The sequence below is a fragment of the Staurois parvus genome, unplaced genomic scaffold (genome assembly GCF_062004578.1).
Source record: "Staurois parvus isolate SC_StPar_1 unplaced genomic scaffold, SC_StPar_1.0 ptg000970l, whole genome shotgun sequence".
NCBI classification, from domain to species: domain Eukaryota; kingdom Metazoa; phylum Chordata; class Amphibia; order Anura; family Ranidae; genus Staurois; species Staurois parvus.
The window spans coordinates 168,355-182,733 of NW_028318766.1; the positions used below are offsets into that span (position 1 = coordinate 168,355).

Here is a 14,379-nt window from a genome sequence, read left to right on the forward strand (position 1 = left end):
ATTTCTTCGCTCATCTCTAATAATAATAATAATATTATCCCAATATGGATGTAAGTATCGGAATAAAAGGATCATTAAAATGTATATGTGACCTATAACAATATTTTCAATAATAAATTATTTTATCACTAATAAATAGATTTCCTCTTGATGAATCTTTTCTTCATGCAATGTCTATATAATATCTTCTTTAAGTTCTGTAAAGTAGAAACATCTTTGTTGAACGTGATAAATCAGTCACAAGTGTGAAGTATTAAGCTCTTGTTCAATCTTCTTCCCATATGAAGATCTCTTCTTTAACGTCCAAATTCCTTAAAGTTGGCTTGTAGGAGATTGTTACGCTTCATGTTTGATTTTAGATGTCATTTCTGTAAAGAAATGCAGTATCATTACTTTGGCACAAACATTGCATTATTCTTGCACCTTTTTCAACAAATATGAAAGATTATGGAACAATCAGTTTATGAGTTTGAAACACATATTGTGAAGTAACATTACTTCCTATTTCCTTTTACAGAAAACCTCTATATATCAATCAAAATACTGTCCTAATCCTGTCTAAAATTACCTAAACTAGAATCCAAAAGTAGTGTGTTATTTAGGTATGACAGGACGCAATATTTCATCATAGGTCATGACCGCAAAACCCTGTTTTACTAAACAAAGAAAGGTTTTGTATCACCCCAGAGATGACAAAGGATTATGCCTTTGTTCTCATCCCTATAATATTAGAAATATGCGTAACTGTTTTCTGTGCTGATGTCATTATTCTGGTGTTAGAGTGTTCTTCAGTAGTACATGTGTTGCTGTGAATGTGAGGTAGAGACTTGTCTGATACAGCTGTACCTATCACAATGTGTTTGGCTAACAGTGCTCTTATCCACTGAGGATACTTTTCACGACATTCTCTGAATGTATCTTCCTCGAGAATTCTTTTTAGTGAACTGTCAGGAGACTGTAATATGATACTATGTGACTTGACTAGAGCACCAGAGATAGGTCATCCAAATTCCCCCCTTACTATACTTAAATAAAAACCACGACACCAATTTTGGAGTAAATGGCCAACATGGCCTTTTATTAACAAACATTTTTAACACCAACCATTCCTTATAACAGAAACATACAAAGTTGTTGTTGTTGGTCTTCGAAGGCACCCCACCAAAATGATCTGAAATGCACCTGCGGACAACCATATTACACAAAGGCCTCCAGCCACAACCAACCAGCTCGGAGACAACCATACCGTCCGCAGTGCAGCACCACCACCTTCCAGTTAAACCTTGGTTAACTGGAATGTCCCCGGGCACACCATACCACCGATGGGTCCCACACCATTATCTGTACCTCCAAGATAAGAACCGCCTCCAAGACCAACAACCGCCCAAGACCGAAACAACCCCCTGTCCCCCGAGAGGAACACAAAACTCCCTATAACATGGGAGGGCGGGAGGGAATCTCACTCACCAACGTCCAGGTCCGAAATGATGCCTCCCCCCCCCGGGACACCCCACCCTAAGGTGCGGCAGAGCCCACCCATGCTCTCTCTCCACCAACCAGCACACCCATCTATACTTTTCCACACCCCCCTGGCACATCATTAACCCTTTCTTATTCTCCTTCCCACTCTAAGCCTAGTCATGCCTGCCCTGCGCTAATTTTCCTTTCCTTTTTTCGCTACGGGCATTACTTGACTAGAGCACCAGAGATAGGTCATCCAAATTCCCCCCTTACTATACTTAAATAAAAACCATGACACCAATTTTGGAGTAAATGGCCAACATGGCCTTTTATTAACAAACATTTTTAACACCAACCATTCCTTATAACAGAAACATACAAAGTTGTTGTTGTTGGTCTTCGAAGGCACCCCACCAAAATGATCTGAAATGCACCTGCGGACAACCATATTACACAAAGGCCTCCAGCCACAACCAACCAGCTCGGAGACAACCATACCGTCCGCAGTGCAGCACCACCACCTTCCAGTTAAACCTTGGTTAACTGGAATGTCCCCGGGCACACCATACCACCGATGGGTCCCACACCATTATCTGTACCTCCAAGATAAGAACCGCCTCCAAGACCAACAACCGCCACAGCACGCTGGGTAAGCCCTTACCCATGCGTGCCCCACCACAAACGAACAGCTCTCCGAACTCCGTCCTGCAAACCCAGAGCCCATAAATCCGTGCCAACGGCATTGAGATGAACCCCATCACTCCGCAGATACCGCCAAGTATCAACCTCCAACTCAAAGTGCCGGACCACCAACCCCCCATTCCGAACAAAGAAGCACCCCACCTCCTTGTTGACCTTGATCCGAGCCTTATTGAGCCGCTCCACCGACCGCGCCAAACGCCAAGAGGTGCGGGCTACCATGTCCGACCACACCAACACCATTTCGGGATAATCCCGACGCAATTGAAGAAAATCCAGCTTAACATCCCGCACCAGCTCCCGCATGGACCGAACCCCCAGATCGTTACCACCCGCATGAAGCACCAAAACATCCGGCGGTCTATCCAGGCATGCAAAACGCCGCACCTCAGGTACCACACGACCCCACAACATCCCCGGCACACCTATCCATCGGACACAAGCCGCTTGCCTAGCCAATCCCAGCTGCCGGCCATTAGGCCGCACATCCGCCCGCCGAGCCCCCCAAAAAACGTAGGAGTGCCCCAGGATCCAGACCAGGCAAACTGCTCCATCTGAAATAAAAGAACAAAAACTACCACAAGAACCAACAACATCACAGAGACAGGACAAACTCCCCCAGCCCCAGCAACCCAAAGAACCCGGAAACCACCCTTAGTCCCCCAGCAGATGCGGGCGAACGTACAGGCGAAATCTCTGCGAATCCCACCTACCAATCCGTTTTACCGCCTCATCCGACAAACCCCACCGGGCGGCCTCAGTAGCAGCCCCAATCCGAAACGAGTGTGAAGCATACAAAGACGCATCCAAACCAACATCCCGTAAACATTTCCGAAAAACCGACACAAATTGAAAACGAGTTAACGGGGACCCATCAGCATGCATCAAAAAGGACCCCTGCCCCACCGGACGCCGGGACAAAAATTCTCGAACCGCATGCACCGGGCACACTAGTGATCCTGGAAGGGCAAGAAACCGAACCCGCGCACCACGACCCCAGCGGTCCGTCTTAGACCGACGGATGAACACCTCCACCCAGTCGCCCGAGCACACAACATCATCCACCAACAACCCCCCAAGCACCGATTTGGATGGACTAACAAGCTCCCCAATACGCAACGCCCCAAAGAAGGCCACCGCAAAAGCCGCCCTAAACAAGCCCACTTCAAAGTCCGAAGAACAAACAAACCGCAAATGTGTAAATAAAGATCCTAACAACTCGAAGGATACCGGGCGACGAGAATCCCTACTGCGATGAGCCCTACGGTAACCCCGAATAGCCTGACGTACCCAGAAATCTTTGGTAAAATCCCGACACCCTTGTAACTTAAAAAAGAAGGCCAAACCAGCCAACCGCCGATCCACCGCCGCAGCAGACACCCCCCGCTCCAAATTCCTCGCCAAATAGTACAGCAATGCCACACGCACCTCCGCCCCCCAGGGATCAATATCGACCTGTTGTAACAGGTCCAGCCACTCCCGCCAAACCGTCGAGTACGCAGACCATGTCGCCTCACTCACCGACCGCCGGATCCAGCCGGATACGACCCCAAGGCAATCTCCCACAGCCAGTCGGGACAAGGAACCCCACGGTGCTCCGCAGCCGGCGCCAACTCCCGGAATTTGTCCCACTGAAAACGAGACAAAGCGTCAGCCAAAGTGTTGTCCACCCCAGGGAGATGCACCGCATGGATAAAAACATTCAGCTGCAGGCAACGCAACACTAAATGGCGAAGCAGGCCAACCACCGGCCGCGAGGCAGCCGATACCCGGTTGATGACCTGAACCACCCCCAAATTGTTGCAATGAAAACGAACCTTCTGATTCCGAAAATCTGCACCCCAAACCTCAACCGCCAAGACCACCGGAAAAAGTTCCAACAGAACCAGGTTACGAAGGAAACCCGCCGCCACCCAGGAAGGAGGCCACGGAGCCGCACTCCACCGTCCCTGAAAAAAGGCCCCATAACCCCCGGAAGCCGCCGCATCCGTGAACAAGTCCAAGTCAAAATTGCTGACCGGGCCAGACATCCACAAAGCCCGTCCGTTAAACGAAGTCAAAAAAGTGTGCCAAATCCGCAAATCCTCCCGATGCTCCCTAGTCAAACGAATAAAATGTAAAGGGGAAGTAATCCCTGCCGTCGCCGCCGCCAACCGGCGGCAAAACACCCACCCATTGGCAGGATGCGACAAGCGAAGTTCAGTTTACCCAACAACGACTGTAAGGCCCGCAGTTGAATTTTTCGCTTGCCGAGCACCCCACCAATTTCCCCTTGCAGGGCCAAAAGCTTGTCCCCAGGCAGCCGGCACTCCATTGCATCAGAGTCCAAAACGATACCCAGGAAAGTAATGACCGAAGCCGGGCCATCCGTCTTGTCCAAAGCCAGCGGAATCCCAAAACGTTCAGCAACGTGCTGCAAAGTGGCCAGCAAAACGGCGCACACTCTGGAAGCTGGCGGACCCACGCAAAGAAAATCATCCAAATAGTGGATGACAGAATTGACCCCGGAAACATCCCGCACCACCCACTCCACGAACGAACTGAACCGCTCAAACAATGCGCAAGATATGGAACACCCCATGGGAAGGCACTTATCAACGTAAAACGAGCCCTCCCAATGACAACCCAAGAAACGAAAACTGTCCGGATGTACCGGCAACAATCGAAACGCGGACTCAACATCCGATTTCGCCATAAGCGAACCACGCCCATAACGACGAACCCAGAAAACCGCCGCGTCAAACGACGTGTAAGACACTGAACAGGACTGCGGATCGATAGCGTCATTCACCGACCCCCCTTTAGGAAAAGACAGGTGATGAATTAACCGAAACGAATTTGGCTCCTTCTTGGGCACCACCCCCAAGGGGGAAACCACCAGATCCGAAAACGGGGCGCAAGAAAATGGGCCACCCATACGACCTAACCCCACTTCTTTTCGCAACTTAACCGAAACAACCTCCGCATGCCGCAAGGCCGACCGCAAGTTCCGAGCCAAGGGGGGAACGGAAGTCAAAGTGCACGGGATGTGGAAACCCTCCGAAAAACCTGCCGCCAGCAGCACAGCGGCTGCCCGATCAGGATATCTATCTAGGAAAGGCTGCATCCTTTCCACCCTCACCGGTGTCGTCCCTCTTACCCGCATGCTCGCCGGAAGGGCCTCTGCCCCGCTTGAAACAGCGCGACAACGGATGGGAGCCGCCGCAACCGAAACACTCATGCTTAAAACGGCAGGACCCTCCGAAACGACAAGCGCTTTCCTGGAACTGCCAACAGAAGCCCCTACGCTTTGAGGCCGATTGTCCGGGGGAGAATGAACCACCGGCCCCCCCCTGAAAAAACGGACCAGGAGGCCTCGCTGGAGTCATGAGGCGCATCCAAAGGCCAATGTCCTTATGGTCCCAACGCAATGAAGGGCGAACAGCCCGCCGCTGCCGAAACTGCTCATCATACCGAAGCCACGCAGTCCCACCGTAAACCCTGTGAGCCTCGCTAATGGCGTCAAGGTAACAAAAAAGCGCCGAGCAATGCTCAGGAGCCTTCTCCCCAATAACACTGGCCATGATCGCAAACGCCTGCATCCAATTTGCAAAAGTACGCGGGATAAAGCGAAAACGCCGCTTCTCCGCTTCCTCCCGCCTGCCCTCGTCAACCCGCAACCCCTCCAAAGGAAAACGCTCCAACGGCAAGAGCGTGAAGATCTCCACATACTCCCCGCTCCAAATCCGCTCCCGAACCTCCAACGGCAAGTGCGCACCTAAAGGGCCCTCGAAGCACACGTATACCTCGCACTTGGCCGAGTCCGCCAAGCCGACCGCTCCGGACACCCCCGCACCCCCATCCAAAGCCAGGGAACCCAAAGCATCAGATTCCGCCGCAACCACCGCAGGCCCAGAACCAGAGGGAGGAGAAACCCCCGATCTCCGCACGGCCCCCCCGTCCTGCACTCGGACTTGTAAACCGTCCCCACCAGCCGGCGGGAGCCATGCCGCAGCAGGCCCAGGGACCCCACTACCGCCCCGCTCAAGGCGCTGCAACAAGGTACGCAAACCTGAAATCAAATCGCAGAGCCCCCCCCCGCGACCCGAATCGGGAACGCCGACCTCCCGCACCGCCGAGGCCCCGCCCCCCAACAGGTCCCCTAGCGCTGAAGAAAAAGAAAAAGGTAACTCACCAGGCTGCCCAGGAGACGTCCCATCAGCCGCGCGACCCACGTCCAGCGATGCCGAGCGGCCAGCTGTCGCCCCCGCATCGGGTTCCGACAGCTCGCCCTCCGATCTCACGTCCTCCCCTCGACGGCCGGATGGCCTCCCAGTCCCAGGAGCCACGGATCCTCGAGCGCTGTGCCTCTGCTGGCTCCGCCTCCCGGCACCAGCCACGCCCATCGACGTCCCTGGGGTCCGACCAGACACGCCCCCGGCAGCACTTCCATCCAGCCTGTGGCTCTTCAGAGCCGCCGCTCCACGCTTCCCATGGGGCCTGCCGGCCGCAGCAGGGGACAGCCCGGCAGCCGCAGCGCTGCATCTCCCTCGTCGGGCTCCCTCCCTGACAGGCACCTGGTCAGTGGAGGAGCCGGTGACATCCTGCTTCCTCAGCCGCGCGGGCGGGGGGGAGGGGCTTCCTCCCCGCGAGACCCCGCCCGCCGAGCTCCGCCGTTGTCGGGGATTCCTCCCGGCCTCCCCGCGAGCAGAGGCAATGGAGCGCCCTGCCAGCGGGGCCGGAGGGTCCCGAACGGGGCTCCCAGTGTGGCGCTGAACTCTGGGGGAGGGGGAGCCCGGACTAAAGCGCTCCGGAGGCCGAGACCTCCGAGCACGTGAGCGCACCCGCCCCTCTCCCGCTGGTGATGAGGCCGGGTCCTGTGAAAGACCCGGGTCCTGGGACAAGCCCGGGTCCTGCATGAAGGCAGACACCCGGCGCTGAGCTCTGGGGGAGGAGGAGCCCGGACTACAGCGCTCCGGAGGCCGAGACCCCCGAGCACGTGGGCGCACCCGCCCCTCTCCCTCTGGTGATGAGCCCGGGCCCAGCGATAAGCCCGGGTCCAGGGACACGCACGGGTCCTGCAGGAAGGCAGAGACCCGGCTCTGCAGCCAGTCCATCCCATGAGAGGCTGCCGCCTCACGCAGCTGGGCCACCAAGCCATCCATGACAGCCCCCCAAAGACCGCAACGAGACCCCCAGGGAAAAAGGCCCTAACAATATGCTGGCGTTGGGAGGGAATGAATCTCACTCACCAACGTCCAGGTCCGAAATGATGCCTCCCCCCCCGGGACACCCCACCCTAAGGTGCGGCAGAGCCCACCCACGCTCTCTCTCCACCAACCAGCACACCCATCTATACTTTTCCACACCCCCCTGGCACATCATTAACCCTTTCTTATTCTCCTTCCCACTCTAAGCCTAGTCATGCCTGCCCTGCGCTAATTTTCCTTTCCTTTTTTCGCTACGGGCATTACTTTACTGTGCTTTGTGAAGCTTTGATTGCATAAAAGAAACTCAACAGTTGTTGTACCTCTGATGTAAAAGTTCTTTCCAATGATGATAAATTTCTGGAGAAGTAACTAATTAGTCTCTCATTACCTTCTTTTAATTGAGACAAAGTTACTGAAATTGCATTATCAGATACATGAGTTTTCACAACAAAAGGAGCATTGGAACAAACCTCAATTGTACCTAATGCTGGCGCATTCTGCAAATCCTTTTTCAACACTTTTAAAGCATTATTCTCATTTGGACCCCATTGGTCAACTAAGTTATTTTTACTCTTCAAAAGATGATATAATGGCTTAACTTTCTCTGCGAAACCATGTATAAACTCTTTACAATGATTTATGTTTTTCAAAAATTGTTGCAATGCTTTATGTGTTGTAGGAACTGGAAAGGCAGTGATAGCTCTGACTGTTTCCTGCAATAATTGTCTCTTTCCTTGACTAATCTGCATGTGAAAGCATTTCACCTGACTTTTCATCAGCTGAACTCTTTCCGGGTTTAATTTTAGACCTGCATCCTGTAACAACATAAATAACTCAGACAAAAGAGTAATATGTTCGTTAACATTCTGCGTACTTAGCATAATTGTATTTACATGCTGAAAAATGCATTCTGGCCTTGAAAATTGTGATAGAATTTTTGCTATGGACTCATGGACTACACCATCACTGATGTCTAAACCAGCTACTAATCGAGTGAATGCATAGGTCTCTTTCTGAAACTTAAAAGCTAACTTGTATTGACAACTTTTAGCTATGGGGATCGAAAAATGACTGTTATCGATTTCCAAAACAGAAAACACTTTGGATTCAGCCTTTAAATGTAACTTGATATTAGAATGATCAGGAACAACTGCTTTGTTATATGTAATATGTTTATTCAGTGTCCTGAAATCAACTGACAAAGAATATGAATTGTCAGCATTTTTGATAGGCCAAATACAGTTATTTACTACTGATTATGTTTTCTTTAAAATGCCAAGTTGTACAAACTCTTGAATAATGGCAGAAAGTGGTCCTATTGATTCTCGTGGTAATTCATATTGATTAAGGGCTTTAGGATCTTTTCCCTCAATATTCAATTCTGTATCTTTCAAAGTTCCTATGTCATTTTTAAATTTTGACCACAAACTTGGAAAACGTTGTACCAATTCATTTAAAGCACAATTACCATCAGTATCAGGCCATTTTTGTGCTGTAGACATTTTAGAGTTGAAACCAACATCACTGTATATAGAAGGATCCATTAACATTGATTTGGGCCTAGATGGATTCCTCCAAATAACTTTGGTCATAATATCAATAATCCACTTTTGCTTATTGATAAAATCAATGCCAAGAATATTCTCGGTGGCATTACTATACCAAATATCAATGTTAGTTTTCACTAGCCCAGGTATTTCAAATGTTACATTAGGCACCTGTCTAGCAGTGGAATGACCTGTATTATTAAAACCTTTTATTTTACACATGGGTGAATTTGGTTTCACAGGTACGTTTTCTCTGGTAAGATTATTCTCAGATCCGCTGTCAATTAGGAATTTGATCTTTTTACCATTTAGTAATCCGTCTATAAAAGGCCTTCCATTGTCATCCAATACAATTGGAGCGACAAATTCTAACGATATCGGGGATGAATGTGGACGTGATTCTATTTTTGGAACTGGTAATAAACCATTTCTGTCAGTGACAGCCCTTCTCACCCTGTTGTCAGAACAGTTGTTTCTAGTCAAAGTATGAATTTGTTTAACTGTTGAGGCATAAGGCAATTCAGTTAAATTTTTATCATTACACAACACAGCAGGTTGTACAAAAGCTGCTTTTTCACTTTTTATTTCCAGTTTCTTTATTTGTGAGTCAAGTTTAAACTTCCAACAATGCCGTCTGATATGACCTTGTTTATGACAGTGAAAGCATGTGGTATACTCATTATGGCTCACTTGCTTGCATCTGTCGTTGTCATTCTTACTGGGACCTGTAGTTCCTGGCATAACTGTAGTCTGACTGTTGTTGTCACTTTGAAGCACAGCTACCTCATAAGTGAAATGGTTGTTTTTCAATTTTCTCCGGATTCTATCAATGAAACTTACTATATCATTCAAATTTTGTTTTTCCTCTGCTATGACAATGGTTACTGGGTCTAAATACGTGAATTTCTTTACAAAAGCTTTGATCATAGCTGAGTCTTCCTCATTTTCTACTCCAAATATAATTTTATATGCTTTGGAAAACATATTTTTAAACTCAAAAGGGTCTTCGTCAGCAGTAGTCTGAAGAAAGTCTAGCATTTTTTGCAGAAGGTACGTCTTCACCTGTTGAACATAACAGCAATTGTCGCAGTCTGTCTGTCACGTCATTATGTTTTTTCTGATCTTTACTGTTAATAACAGAATTTTTAATTCGAGGCATAAATTTAATTGGGAGCCACATCGGAAATAAATAATTTATGTCATGATTTGAAATCTGATGGCATTTGACATGCATTTCATATATTTCCATGTTGCTGTAGATATCTTTATCTGAATCATAAGCAGGGATGTCCTTTAAAACTTTCATTAATTGATTATGTATTTGCAACTTAAGTTTTGCAGTTTTACATAACAATTCTTTATGTTTAATTTGTGTTTCGTCATCAGAGTCAGTATCCGAACTTTCAGAGATATCGGACAGCCGTGGCTCTGATTTGGAATCACTCTGTTTGTCATCTGTGTTTATCATGGCAATCTGTTTACTGTCATTCTGCAATCTTAACAAAAGATTTGTCTTTGAGTCAATTTGTTCCTCAAGATTCTCTATGTAATTACAAAAAATGTCACAGTTTGGGCAACTAGGAGCATCTTGAGACAAATTTTCATGCTTTTCTGTATTCTGTACAGTGCTACATTCTGACTGTTTTAATGTACAAGCTTTTTTAACAGGTAAATCAACATTCAAAATCATTTTGTTGAATATTCTTACTAAATTTAAGATGTTAGATATCTTTTTACGCTGTCTATGCACAGTAAATCTAGATTTATCTATCTGAATATTGGCCTGTAAACATTCGTTATACATATAGTGCCATAGCTGACTGTCTTCAGGATATAAAGAAACATCTTTAAACTCTAGCTTACTTTCATTAACTAAGTCATCAATAAATTCCATAATTGTTACTCACCGTAATCAGCAGATTTTCTCGTTTGACCCGGCTCAGTCACTGGACCTCTCGTCCAAGTCTGTTTAATCGCCTGTTCTGCTAGGTTATTTTCACCGTGTTTTCCCAAGACTTGACAATCACAGAATTGTGCGCAGTTTTCCCCCTTAACAAGGCACAGGGAAATCCATAGAAAAAACGTTCGGCGGTGGCTGGCTCACCAAAATGTTGGATTTTTAGACACATATAATACTTCTTCTAGTGTCTTGAGGCGATTATGAATGAAAGAGCCATTGAAATAAAAAATGAAGTGTGATTTTATTCTATCACACAATGGTGTAAAATAACAATGTAAAGCGTATTATGAACAGTTCCATGTAGATAAAACTACTGTAAAAATGACAAGCGAAAGTTCAAAGAAAGAGTCACCATTATCTGTCATGGCTGTCCTTGCCATGTGCGATTCTCATGTCCTTGTCCAACTCAAAGTCCGAGAGAGAAGACGGAAGTGACGTTAATGATGATCTCTTGTCTTGCAGCACCTGTTCCAGCATCTCAGACGTGTGTATGCAAGAGTTATGTAGCGTGTAAGTGTGTGTCTCTGTCCCTCAAGGCCCCCTTTATGCAGCATGAGTGTGTCATCTTAATACCTTGTATGGCATAGAAGGGAGGGGACGACACTCACATAATGTCTTTGATGGACAGGAACATATGTATGCTGATGTACATAATATTATAAGCTAATGACGTAAATGTATCAATGTTAGAAACGTATACTAAATATACACAGATACCATTAAAATACGTAATGTAATAGTAAGTCACTTCTAATAACCTTGACATAACTACCAAATACTTTTATGCCTAAATATAGTATACTCAACCTTCAACTAGTGTATACTATTTCAGCTTAACTTGTATATCTTTTGGTCTCAGCTATAATTGAAGAATAGTAAATACTACCATTTGTCAAAGACCATTCACACATATTAATATTAATTTTGACTAATCATAACAACCAAATATTTTGCAAGCTTGCCATCAATATAAGTGCCGAATCATAATTTAGATTTAACAGTGCCCGAGTTTCCAAATGGTCAGTCCACCCCTGCACCTAACACTTAAAAGACAAGCCTTCAAGAGTTTTTCTTTCTTCCTCAGGTACTGCTTCAGACCTGAGAAAGAGGGGAAAACTCTCAAAAGCTTTTCTTTATAATTTAACGCTCCGTTCACACCAATGCATTTTTTTTAGTGCTTTTGGCTTAAACGCAGTACAGTCCACTTAACATGGTTTCCTATGGAACATGTTCACATCAATGCTATTTTGAGCTGCTGCATTTTTGGAAAGGGTCAGGGACTTTTTTAAAAGCAAAAAGCAGAATTTGTGTTTTGCATTTTTATTCTGCCCAGTAACAAAAAAATGTCCACTGTAACAAACAAAAAAAAGCTGAACAAAACGCATGTAGAAAAATGCAAAACGAACTGCGAAAAACATTGCAAAACGGACAAAAATCAAACTGCTTAGGTGTGAACGGGGCCTTAGGGCCAAAGTTCACGTTTAGAACATGTTACATGTTCCACCCATAGCCAGATATGCCAAAGATAGATATTATCTGTCAGATTTGAAGACAGCGCAGCTATGTGGGGCTGCACCCACATGGCCACGTTGCTCATTCAGAGTTTTGTGAATGAGAACCTACAAGTCCTTAGCAGCTGTGGGCTTGTAGTTTTTAATGAACTACAGTGGTGCTGTGGAGCACTGTGGTAGTTCATTGAAGCTTACTGTCAGAATATCTGCTTGACCGTACATCCCGTACATCCTATACATCCCATACATCCTGAACAGCAAGCAGATATTTTGACAGGTCTGTAGGAGACCTGCATGACACCGCCGATCTACTGATGGCTGGTGCAATGCTTTCCAGGCTCCTTTGGGCAAAAATAATAAATGCACATTTTTTTTTACCTGAAAAATAACGTGCATTTATTATTTTTGTCCAAAAGGTGAACTTATCCTTTAAAGCAATTTCAACAAACACCCGGGCTGTGTAAATAGTCCACTGTGTTAAATACACCGCTCAAAAACATTAAAGGAACACTTTGAAACCCATCAGATCTCAATGGGGAAATATCTCCTGCTGGATTTCTATACTGATATGGACTGGGTAATGTGTTAGGAACGTAAGGATGCCCTATTGTTTGATGAAAATGAAAATGATCGACCTACAGAGGACCGAATTCAAAGACACCCTGAAAATCAAAGTGAAAAAATGATGCAGCAGGCTAGTCCATTTTGCTGAAGTTTCATTGCAGCAACTCAAAATGGTACTCAGTAGTTTGTATGGCCCCCATGTGCTTGTATGCATGCCTGACAATGATACAGGAGATGGTCAGAGACTGCGGACATGATACAGGAGACGGTTAGAGACTGAGTACATGATACAAGAGATGGTCAGAAACTGCAGATATACTACCAAGAGACGGTCAGAGACTGCGGACACGATACAGGAGACGGTCAGAGACTGCGGACACGATACAGGAGACGGTCAGAGACTGCGGACACGATACAGGAGACGGTCAGAGACTGCGGACACGATACAGGAGACGGTCAGAGACTGCGGACACGATACAGGAGACGGTTAGAGACTGTGGACACGATACAGGAGATGGTCAGAGACTGCATACATAATACAAGAGACAGTCAGAAACTGCAGATATAATACCAGGAGATTGTCAGAGACTGAATGCATGATACAGGAGACAGTCAGAGACTGCAGACATAATACAGGAGATGGTCAAACACTGCAGATATATTACCAGGAGATTGTCAGAGACTAAACGCATGATACAGGAGACAGTCAAAGACTGCAAACATGATATAGGACATCGGACATGCGGACATGATACAGGAGACGTTCAGAGACTGCGGACATGATACAGGAGACGTTCAGAGACTGCGGACATGATACAGGAGACGGTCAGAGACTGCGGACACGATACAGGAGACGGTCAGAGACTGCGGACACGATACAGGAGACGGTCAGAGACTGCGGACACGATACAGGAGACGGTCAGAGACTGCGGACACGATACAGGAGACGGTTAGAGACTGTGGACACGATACAGGAGATGGTCAGAGACTGCAGACATGATACAGGCGATGGTCAGAGACTGCAGATCTGATACATGAGACTGTCAGAGACTGCAGGCATGATGCATAAGACTGTCGGAGACTGCAGGCATGATGCATAAGACTGTCAAAGACTGCAGACATGACGCATGAGACTGTCAAGAGACTGCAGACATGACGCATGAGACTGTCAAGAGACTGCAGACATGACGCATGAGACTGTCAAGAGACTGCAGACATGATGCATGAGACTGTCAAAAGACTGCAAACATGATGCATGAGACTGTCAGAGACTGCAAGCATACTACAAGAGACGGTCAGAGACTGCAGACATACTACAGGAGATGGTCAGAGACTGCAGGCAGACTACAGGAGACGGTCAGAGACTGCAGGCAGACTACTGGAGACGGTCAGAGACTGCAGCCAGACTACAGGAGACGGTCAGAGACTGAAGGCAGACTACAGGAGAC

General features: G+C 47.0%; 1 protein-coding gene across 1 annotated transcript; it reads right to left on the reverse strand.

The window, feature by feature from the left end:
• Positions 1-1,549: 1,549 nt before the first annotated feature.
• LOC149441584 (uncharacterized) lies at positions 1,550-2,814 on the reverse strand (the record flags this gene model as incomplete). Its single annotated transcript, XM_089657150.1, has 1 exon — positions 1,550-2,814. A coding segment is annotated over one exon (696 nt), but the record flags the coding sequence as incomplete, so codon positions are not given.
• Between the last annotated feature and the right edge of the window lie 11,565 nt (positions 2,815-14,379).